This window comes from Chelonoidis abingdonii, chromosome 5 (genome assembly GCF_003597395.2).
Source record: "Chelonoidis abingdonii isolate Lonesome George chromosome 5, CheloAbing_2.0, whole genome shotgun sequence".
Taxonomy (NCBI): domain Eukaryota; kingdom Metazoa; phylum Chordata; order Testudines; family Testudinidae; genus Chelonoidis; species Chelonoidis abingdonii.
Genome location: NC_133773.1, coordinates 77,479,583 through 77,491,207, shown reverse-complemented (window position 1 = coordinate 77,491,207; position 11,625 = coordinate 77,479,583). Strand labels below are relative to the sequence as shown.

The following is an 11,625-nucleotide window of genomic DNA, read 5'->3' as shown; positions in this document are numbered from 1 at the left end:
ATCCTGTAGGAAGGATGTGATTTTTTTTTTTAGAAGAACTCAGTGCAATTTAACAGAATTCACCCTATAGACTGGAAATTCGCTGCAGGAAAACTGGAAGTGCAGACTCAGGATTGAATATTTGATGCATCAAGTGGAGATGCTATCTGGAACTCTCCCCTGTTTGGGACTAGATCAGAACATTCTCACATGATAAATACCCAATGACCTAGTGGAATCTTTTACTACTGCAATGGTCATCACTGCTAGCAGTGTTAGGCTCTAGTTATGTTCAGATCTCCCCTTGGATATACATTTGTAACTGCCCTGTTTACAATGATCTAGACTTTGTACATACTTTATTCCCAGGAATTTCTCTGAATTCAGATACACAACAAGAATGCACACCCAAGATTAAATCTGGATCTATTGAAATCAATGGCAAAACTCCCATTAATTTCAGTAGGGCCAGTATTTCACTCTCTCTTGTCATCCACTCTAAAAACTGGTGCAATTGCTCCCACTGAAAAGTAAAGAGGAAACTGTATTCACTCAGTCCATGAGGAAGGCCATACTACCATTTGTTGCAGTGGGCTTGATGTAAAGGATGCCCATCTTTGAGGTTTTGGCCCTTTAATGCCTCCAGAAATTTTAAATGTAAGGAAAAAAACAAACAAATACCGCTGCAGCCTGGAAAAGCTGTGGGAAATGATCAAGGAGGCGGGAATTTTCTCCCAATATTCACCTCAAAAAGAGGGGTTTGGGTGACTGCAGAGCAGGGAAAGGATAAAACCCCCCTCCAAGTCTGTATATCCAGGGGATTTACAGGGTAGGAAGCCCAAGAGATCCATAAATGTAGGAACCACCATGTGGACCACTCCTGCCTTCCCATTGTTCTGCTTCCTGTGCCCCTATCTGTGGCACCAAAGCTCCTGTCCCTTGGCTGGGTTGCCCTGACCTGCTCATTAGTATTCAAAATGAGTTATATTTGTACAATGCCCAGCTGTATTTCCCTGCAAGTTTTGGGGATTTGGAGAAATGGAGTACAATGATGATGCCAATAAGGAGAGATCTACCCTCAGTGACCCTTCTGTGAATATTCTTGGCAAGCATGCTTCAGACCAGGATAAGGGTATTGAAAGCTGGTTCCTGGTTAATATAGCTTTTAATGTAAATATAAATTATTCGAAAAAAAGAACATTTATAATTTTGGACTATTTCTTTTGGACTATATTTTTTGTTGCTGCTATAATTGTCATGTTCTATGGGAGGCAGCAGATCATGTAGACAAGGAGAGATTCCATGACTTTTTCCAGTCACGGAATGGAGGAGGATTAGAGAATCACAGAAATTAATCCATTCACTGCTCAATGCATATTTGGTCTCTTGATTGCATTTTTATTGCTTTGTCCAGACTAGTTTAATTGTCCCGTTCTACAGCCTACTGCATCTCTCTCTCTCTCAGAAAATTTTTGCGTTTCTTCATTTGATCGTCTTACTTCCCATGAAATCTTCTTATACCACCATAAGGAACTCTTCTCTGTCCTTAGTGTTTCTAATCTACAAATAACGTAGATGATTATTAGTCCCCCAGAATGATCAGAAATGAACCCCTTTGTATTTCTCTGTTCTCACTGAATCTCAAATCCTCTGTTTAATATTAATCTTTCAAAATTTAGAGTTAATCAACATGTTGTTTACTTTAATTGTAAAGCACTGATTAAGACAGTAAATAAAACTAGAATGGAGCCAGAACCTTGCAGCAACTCACTAGATATCTCCCAGGCTCATAACTTGCAATATATCATAATCCTTCATTTATCGTCTATTGGCCAGCTTTCAACTTTGTATAGTATATTTGCTGTATTATCTTCATCCACTGATTTGGTCATTCCTTCACTAAAATCTATCAAGTTTCTCTTTTGGCCTTTTTCATAGGAATTGTAGTTTATTGTGCCTTTATTTTCAGATTTGTTTGGGTTTTTTAGGTACATGCCTATCTAAACAGAATGGAGTCAGAGAAAAAGCTAAGCTATAAAAGGGTAAATAACTCAACCAGCAGGTCCAAAAATTTGCTACCTTTGATTGGCTGCTACAATCAGATGTTCCTGTCATTTGAAGGGTAAGGGAATGACTAGCATAAGTGAACCTGGATAAAAATGTAGCTTCTAATACCAAGTTACCTGCTACCTTCCACTGTGTGGAGCAAATGGTAGCAAAATGCACCAAACTAGGGGCCAATCCCATGACTCTGCTACATTCTTTCCCTGACCTCCACATTTCACGACCACTCCTTCACAGCACTGAGACTCCGTGGCTGGGAATGAGTGGAACGGAGAGAAGTCTGGATGCAGACACTGGATATGGCTTGCATTCCATGGGTGTGGCAGATAATCTATTTGAAAACCCTCCCACATATCACTGCTGCTTAAAACAATACTTAATTCTTCCTGGCTGCAACACTCAGGTTCTCCAAGAGGCACTGCATGCAGACATGGGTTTGGAAAGGTATCAAGGCAACTGCTCTCTGGAAGTATCCTGACATTTGTGGGATTTCCATAGATTTCAGAGTCTGGACTCATGGTCATTTCCAATGGGTGGAACAAATACTGCTCCAACTGCTGAACTGGGGGAGAAATTCAATGACCAGAAACTTTCTGAATTTCCAAATCCATGCATGGTAAAACCCACGTAATTGTAGCCCTTTGTTTGTTTTTAACACAAGCTGCCCTACTCCTTCAAAGAAGGGTAAAGGTTAAATATGCCCTGAAATATTTAATTGCTAGCTCTTTGTTTTGTCATGGTTGATAAACCAAAAGCTGATTGAGCTAAAATTACAATGTTTAGTTTTGCACCTTAGAAAAGGAGTTTACATCTAAGGTCAAGTGTTCAAGTCAACCTGAAAGAATAAGCAGTGTTATAATACTCCTTGTGCTGTGAAAACATGAAGCTGACTAACTGTTGAAATGCTGAAACTTTTACCTCAAGTATGCGCTGCAGTAGTGTGTGTGCGGGAGGAGGGAGCGGGGGAGACTTGACTTGCAGCTCTCTGTTTGACCTTGACTGCGAATGGACTGAAGTCCTGATTTCCCCATCCCCCCGACTGGCATTCAGCAGGGTTTTTTAATGAGGCCTCTGCAACACGGTTTTACCAGACAATGTGTCATGTGAAAGACACCCTAATAAACACAAAACCTGTTATACTTTAAGTTCTGTTCTGTAGCCTTCTATGCATTTTTATATCTAAAATGTAAATCCTGTCTGGCAGGAAAGAGAATAGACTCCTTCATCCCATTCTTATAATCTAAGTAAATAATTTTCAAAGTATATTCCTAGGTAATGAGAGACTCCATCGTTGCCTTTTGGGGGAAAATTTCCAAATACAGGTATACACCTAAGTGAGGAAAGAAAATGAGCAGTCTGGCATACATTTCACTTTAAAATAATCTTTTCTTTAGTTTAAAGGGCTTTGATTAATGCTTAGGCTCCTTTGAATATCCCAGCCTAAGAAAGCTAGGTGTTCAGCTTCTATTGAAATTCAATGGGATTTAGTTGTCTAGCTCCCTTGGGCTGCTTTGAAGATCCTAGACTAAAATGGTGGACTGTAACAGTCTGGAAGAAACAGTAGTCTGTCACATTAAACAACACCCATTACAGAATGGTCTGTACACAAGACTGCTGAACAAATTTGTTAGAGGTGTCTTATTACTATGTATTTTAAAATTTGTGCATGTCTATAATTTATCAGGCAGCAAAATAGTGGTTCCAAAGAGCTGTACAGTAAATAACGTATGTATAACTTCAAAGACATGTCCGGGGTGCGCTGTGGAAAGGTGCAGCACAGCAGAGCTCCACTCTGCCTAATCCTTCACTGGCATAAGACCAGTGGTGTAAGTTTGAGCTGCTCTCTTTTAGCTTGCACCTGGACCACACAATTCAGAATCAGTGAGCCTCAACCAGCTCCATGACAGCCTCACCACCACCACTGTGCTTGAGTGCAGCTCAGATGCAGCTGAGAATCCACTACCATTTCAATCCACTGCCTCCCAAGACTAGCGCACATCTGCCTTGGACAATAATAAAACTGAAAATAATTTTCACATATAATAACGTTTACATCTTATCCCTCTGATGTTAAGTGGCAAAGTCATAGGGAGAACTTACTGCATTCTGATTTTTTCAAAAATGATGCCAAATTATTAAACAGAAATCTTAAGCTAAGGAAAAACCAGTATTGGAGAACCCAACAGTTAAAACAGGCACCATGACACATCATAGAAGGAAAGTGGAATGAAAAAACAAAGGTAATCAGAGTTGCACCTACTCACATCAGGACTGAATTTGGCCATCTGTTGAACAATTATACAGGAATTTGTTTTCAGTTATTCTGGGGCTTGTTTTCCTCTGTTACATTCCAAATACATTTTATAAATGCTAGCAGGAAAAAGATTCTGAATGCATTCTCTCTCTAAGTAAATTGTCAGTTTGAAGAGTAACACACTGTTGGATGTGTAATGTGATGTGTGTGGTAGTCATGTGCTATTGACTACTAATATTTTTCTGTTGATTTTGAAGTTATTTATATAACATGGCTTTGATTATACACAGACTGTACAGAATGTTCAGCTAAGGAGCAATACAAACTCAAGAGCAGTACTATTTATTGCTTAGATTTAAGGTTATGCCTACAACCAGCATTACATGCAGACACAGTCAGTTTATAGGAAATCAAACCAATATTGCCCACATACCAATGCTTGTGCAAGGCTTATGACACCTCTAGAGAGAAGCTTCATTAAAAAGAAGCCTCCACTCCTATTGTGGGACAACTAAAGACAACCCAAGGCCAAAGACACAGGTCTGGGAAAAGATAGGTGTCAGTGTCTGCATTGCTGCCCTCCCCCAGGGATTCCAGCTCAGGAACAACTTTAAAGATTTGTGGTGGCCCCATGAGTGGAGACTACCCAAGTGTTCTGCTGAACAAGCACTTCCCTTGAGCATGCTGGCCAGTGCTGCCTATTTGTGGGTTGCACCAGCTGGCTCCAGTCCTTTAGTAAAGCAAGGATTCAGGTGCCTTTAGTCCTCTGACCCTCACCATTCACTGGGAATTTCCACTGCGAAAGGCGTTTTGACAGCTTCAGAAAGAGGAAAACTAGGAATGAACTGAATCTAAAGAGAATGATGTAATTCAAAGCATCACTCACATCAAGGGCTTGCAGGATCAGAACCTTAATGATCATCACTGTGGTGATTTTAAACAAGTACAAGTTTCCAAAAGAAAACAAAAATAAATAAAATTCCCAGATATTATAGACCAAGTCATCAGTCTAAATATCTTAGATACCATTTCTGCAAAATAATTTTCTTTCTCATTGAATTAAAAGGCTCATTCATCCTGGCAATTTCTTCTTTAGAGGGGAGTAATGGATAAATCTACATTCTAGAGTCCATGACTAGCACAGATGCATAGTGCAGTTTCTCCTTGGGCATGATTTACTTCACACCATCCTCATCCAAAGCCCACTGAAGTCAGTAGGAAGACTCCCAGTGACTTCAAAGGGTTTTAGATCAGGTCTCAAATGACTAGGTTCAGGATGCTAACTTGGAACAGGCAAGGCAACACTAAATACTGAGCCAGCCAAAAAAACTACCCTTTTAAATCAGAGAGCGTGAAGAAGGCAAGAGAGTGCATTAAGCACACAAACAGTAAAATGGTGCGGTACGTTTAAATACTTCCTTTCTATAAAATAAACAAAAGAGATAATGGGGGAACAAAGAGGTACACACTGAACATCAGACTGCACCTTTAACTTTGCTGTTGTGACAGCATCTCAGGTGTTTTCCCCTGTGTAATAGGTATGTTTCTCAAAGTGGCAAAGAAGCACAGAGAAACATGACAGGAAAGAATTTCATGTTTCTCTGTGCTTCTTTGCCCACTTTGGGGCATTCAAACACAAAGGGACAGATACTGTGAAACGACAAGTAATTTTCAGTGTCTTGATTTTGGGGTGCCCAACTTAAGATGCTTTTTAAAAAGGTCTTCCCCCAACCTCCAGAAGTTTCTGAAAATCAGGCTTCTTTGAGGCATCTCAAGATGGGCCTCTGAGAAAGGAGGCACTCAAAATCATTAATGACTTATGAAAATCTTGGCTAACATCCAGATTTTTTTTTAAAATCCTTTGCATAGACACAAAGGAAAAAAGAGTGGTTGGAGGGCGAGGGACGAGAAGTGAGTCTTACAACAACACTTTCACCTTTTGGAACAACTCCAGAAAAACACCCCATGGTTCTTTTGATTTGCAGAGCTCAGGAATTGGACTGCCTGTTTTTTTGTTGAGCCTTACATTATATATAAACTCAATGAAACTTGCTAGTGAGAAATAAGGATCTTGTGTATTAGAACAAAAGCAAAACAGCACTATTTGTCTTTTTTATCTCTTGGAAATACCTCTTAATTTATAAAATATGCGAGTCTATTTAGAGACAGCATGCAATTTTATTCTGAATCTAAATAAAAACTCAGTGACTAGTTGAGACTTAAACACAAGGAAAAATGAAAATCACAAAAGAGAATTTGACCAGATATGATTCTTAGTTCTCTATAAGTTCCAGAACCACAAGCATAAAACCAAGTTATAATAACAAGCTACCGACTTTACTGCTACTGTTGTAGATAGACTTCCTCAAATCCCACCCTTTAAGCTCATGTTTCCTTATTGCAGTTCCCATATGACATTTCCTATCGAGGCATCCTGCTTCTGAAATGTGCATATGTTTCCACAACTGTTTTCTATCTCCATTCATTCAGATGGAACATGTGGACATATCAGGTATGTCTACACACAGTAAGGGAATGTGCTTGACAGATGCACCTGGTATATTAAAACACCAAGATGGTTGACATTTGGATTTTTTTAACACTTCTTAAAACAACACATTGAGAAAATTGCTTGAAATTGGTTCATATAAGATTCTGTTTGTTTGCTAATCATAGTTATTACTGCAGCTACAGAGTAGTGGTGGGCAGACTGAAAAATAGCCATGTATGCCTTCACTTATATCTTATTATATATTATATGAAACTCACTTCTGTATGGAAGGCCAGTACAAGGCCTATGTGCTATTAAGTCCTACTGAAGTCCTTAAAAGAAGTCAGCTACTGGCCTTGCACTGGTCCACTCCATAGGAGTGAAATTCATCCTTACTTACTATGCAGATATCCTATTAATGTTATAATATTTTTTTGCTTGATTGAGGGTGAGGGGAGGGGTAAATACTTTTAAGTACTCAATAGCAACAAAAATATTCAAAATAAGCAATTCTATATTTTCAGATTTTGTGAGTTTTCATGGCAGATTTAATGCCAGGGAAAATCAGGGTTATTCTGTTGTTTACTAGACATCAATATCTGTTGCCAGGTTTGGGCAAAAAGCCTATAGCCAAGATCCAAGTCCGACTTTCTTGACCAGATCAAAGTAAACCAAGTATCGATCACTTACTCTGAAATCTCTGGATACTTGGTTGTAATGCATCCTTCTCAGATGATTAGATGAAAAGATTTCCTTGGGTTTGCTGAAAATATAACTTTTTAATGGTTTTTGGTTATTTTATTCATGCTATAGCATGATATATGATTATACATAATACTGTATATAACTGTTAGCTAAAAAGGACAGTATTTTAAGATATTCTTATTAATTTAGCTGTTTAAAAGTTTGTATGTTAACTTACAAATAATAGAAAATGGTCTCTAGTTTAGCTGAAAAAAATACAGCGCGAATTGAAAAAAGGTCTTGAGAAAGAACGGTTCAGCAGCCAGTCCAAATCACCTATGGCGTATCTCATTATCTGCATAGAAAGGATACAAAGCAGGGGTTCTCAAACTGGGGGTTGAGACCCCTTAGGGGGTCACAAGGTTATTACATGTGGGGTCACGAGATGTCAGCCTCCACCCCAAACCCCGCTTTGCATCCATCATTTATAATGGTGTTATAAATGAAAAATACTTTTTAATATGTTTAAGGGGGGGAGGTCACACTCAGAAGCTTGCTGTGTGAAAGGAGTCATCAGTACAAAAGTTTGAGAACCACTGATACAAAGCATCTACAGTTGGGGATGAGAAGACATGTAAGATTTAGAACTGGTAGACTCTGCAAGGTCCAGGAATTTTGGTCTCTATCTTGCAGAGTTAAGCATGTGATTAACTTTACACTCTGAAGTCATCCCATTTAACTCAATTGTACTACTTGCATGCATTAACTTAAGTACAAGTTTATGTCTTTGGAGGATTGGAGTCCTGATCACAAAGTCAAAGTACAGACAGAGAATGAGACTGTAAAAGGAGCTGGGAAAATTCTAAAGCTGGGAACTCAGAATAACATGGGTTGTGTTGTGTCCTGACTTAGTTTTAGGGAATTAAGAGTTGGTCCTTGCCTGAGACTCAGAGATTGGAATAGCTGGATCTAAATATATGTCAACAAAGTAAATTTATGGTAACTATGGAAGGCCTGGTCTGTTCCCACATAAGTTATCATGATTTGGAACTCTGGAATTTTTAACTGTGTAAATTTCAGCTCTTTCCAATTATTAAAGCTCAAGTTTAAGGTACAGCATGGGGGGAGGGAGGAGGGCATTTGCTTTTATTAACAAAGGATGCTAGAACACTACTAGAAAATCCTTTACCTACAGATGGATTATATTTACATAAATATATTCCTTTCAATTATTTTCAAAAGTTGTCATATGTCAGTAGCTCTTCAATAACACTGTTGACATCAAGGGAAAACTAGTATGTAAGGAATACAACCCTTTCCTTTCACACACCCAAGACTTAAGCAAAGTATGTATCACCTTACTTTCATTAGAAATGTGTGGTTTTAAAAAGGCATTATTTTTTAACCACAGCTTCAGTGAAATACAGTACCAATACCCTTCCGATTGAAAGCAGCTTCAGTTCGAGGATTGCTCCAATTCTATTTGAAGAAGCACAGCACAGAAGTAAGATTTTGGTGAGTGCCTTCCTCTCAAGGTGGCAAAACCTTGCTCGGGCCATCGGTTAAAAAAAGAAAAAGAAAAAGAAAAACAGCGCCCTCAATCCTCCTCATCTTAAGCAAAAACGTCCAGTGACTCCTGTCTAATAATGGATCTGAAGTCAATGGGAATTTTGCCTAAGACCTTCGGGATTTGTCCATTTGTGATGTAAACAACTCTATGCACTACATGACTGCTGCTGAAGGCTGAATAAAATACAATACATAAACTTCCTAAGAGTTTGGTCCTGCAGCCAGTGGTACTTTGGCCTATGAAGAAAGGGAGTGCAGGCTCCCTCCCTTGAGGCTACAGTAGTGCGGGCTGTTTAACAGGTGTTTGCAAAGCGCTTTGAGATCCTGGCACGGGGCTTAGCAGCTGGCATCAGTTTGAGATTTAGCACCAGTTGCCCCCATGCAGCTGGCTTGGTCTGCAGCCTCCTTGCACCTTTCGGAGCCGCAAATCGGAGGCGGATCAGAAAGGTGCGACGCTGCCAGCCGCGGGAGACAGGTCCCGGCTCCAGGGAGAGGTCGGCGCAGCGTGTGGCCCCATCTCGCCGGCTTGCCCGGAGCAGGCGCGCGTCTCCCGTCTCACATTTCCTCAGCCTCGGGAAAGGCGTTGCACGGCGAGTGGCTGCTTGTGGGAAGCGCAGGAGGGGGGGCGCTCACACCCTTTCCTCCCCGCCCTCCAGCCGCCAGCCAGTCGCTCAGCCTCAGAAGCACAGGCAGAGGGCGCCTGAGCCATGTCCGCCCCCTGCGGCCGCTGCTGGCGCTCAGCTCCACGCGCTGGGGAGGCTCCTGCACCCCGGACCCCGCAGCCGCTGACAGGCGTCCTGCGAGCCAAGGCAGGAGATTGAGTAGAGCGGCTCTCTCCCCCCGCGCCGGCTTTGCCTAGTCCATGGGGCTGGTGTGAGCAGCTGTGCTCTCCCTCGCCGCTCTGCCCTGCCTCACCTCCCTGCTCCTGAGCGAGCCTGGCTCGGATGTCCGGTTTCCTGGTGGCTTTTCACCTGGCAAACTCCAGTTAACTTCGGTGAGCAATTGCAAAGCGTCCGGGCACGTTACGAGCTCCCTTGCAGGCAGCTGTTGCTGCTGCATCTTCTCCATCCCAGGGATTCTGCTGCCTTGGATATTGGGGGGAGGCAACCAACAAAGCCAAGGAGCCTCACGATTCCCTGTACACTCCTCAAACTCCCCCCGCCCCGCCACGCCACGCCACGCCACGCACCCACCCTGCCATCCTTGCACAATGCACTTGCTGGGATTATTCTCTCTGATTTTCTATCTGGCTGCTGCTGCTCTGCTGCTGGGACCCAGGGAGCCGGCCACCGCCGCTGCCTATGAATCCGGGCAGGGCTACTACGAGGAGAAGCTCGATTTGGGGGAAGCAAAGGTAGGTGCAACTTCTGTGCTCTTGCCGCAGATGGGACACCCTTTTCTGAGACATGTGAGTCCTGGATCACTTTGTTTGCAAGTCCTTTTACGGGAGGGGAAAATATTTGAGGGAAATCTTCTAATGTTGTGGTTCTTCACTAGGCGTTTTGGGGCGGGGGAGGGTTTGAAATTTACAAATTGGTGGATTGTTGCAGGTGATATAGATCTCTTTAAAATAAATGAAGACACCTGATATTAAGAATTAAACCCAGAGGCTCAGCTCACGTAATAAGTGAATGTAGCGATCACACTTTTTATTGTTGCTTTTGTATATGGGTTGTACAGTGTTCTCAGTCCTGTACAGCTGAGAAGTATCCCCACTTCTTGCCCCCAAGGAATTGACAATCTAGTTCAGTCACTAGCAAACCAAAATCATCTGTTATGCACTTGGCTTGGTGTTGGTAGTGAGGTGGATCACTGATATATTTGAGGTTTCTTCGTCAAGGGCAAAGCTGCAGGGTGCCATGTGGATTTGTGTCCTTGGAGTGGATGCATGTGGATTCTTGAAACTTTCTGATTTGGATCTGAGTTAAGTTTTTTGGGTGCATTTCAAGAAGCTGGTGTGTTTGGGAATCATATGATGGGAGGCAAATACACAGGAATAATAACAAAACCTCATATTGTTTCTATCTTCTGGAGGTCTGTTTTGTAGTTTCTGAAATCTGTAATGATTTACTGAAGGACAACATGGTTTGCGAGGGTGTAACTTGACCCTTGAATATGAAAGGTCTGCCCAGACATACAGTTAAAATTTCAGAGAAATTCTTGGTTTCCTCTGCAGAAGATCTTACATTTGTATTCATTTGTATTAGTATCTTCAGATCCTTAATTTAGAATGTAAGTACCTTGGAACTAGCATTATGTCTTCTATGTCTTGTGCAGCTAGCTCCCAGCATTCTGTCAATGCAGAAAAAGGACATACAATAGATGATTGTGTAAACATGTGACATTGCTATGAAGGCTTCAGTTTCTAAACTTTTTACTAGATTACCTTTAAGTAGTGCAGTGTTCAAGTTGTGACACACATCAATAGCAATAATGACACTATATTTTTAATTCATTCCAGTGTGGAAAACTAGACCAAAATATATTAGTTAACATACAGAATATATATCTTCACTTTGAAGTTTGTTGTTGTTTTTGATCTGTTTGACACAATTAGCTTTATTGAACATATACTCTAATAGTG

At 41.2% G+C, this 11,625-nt stretch overlaps 1 protein-coding gene across 2 annotated transcripts in view; it reads left to right on the top strand.

Moving 5' to 3' along the window:
- The first annotated feature begins 6,443 nt into the window (after positions 1-6,443).
- VEGFC (vascular endothelial growth factor C) overlaps positions 6,444-11,625 on the top strand; it is a 129,044-nt gene continuing 123,862 nt past the window's right edge. Inside the window, exon 1 of one of the 2 annotated variants that reach the window (XM_032783540.2) lies at positions 6,444-10,395. In XM_032783540.2, the coding sequence (XP_032639431.1) occupies positions 10,252-10,395 (144 nt within the window). In that variant the 5' untranslated portion in view covers positions 6,444-10,251. The remainder of the gene's footprint in view (positions 10,396-11,625) is intronic. The other variant, XM_075066388.1, reaches the window with a different exon arrangement.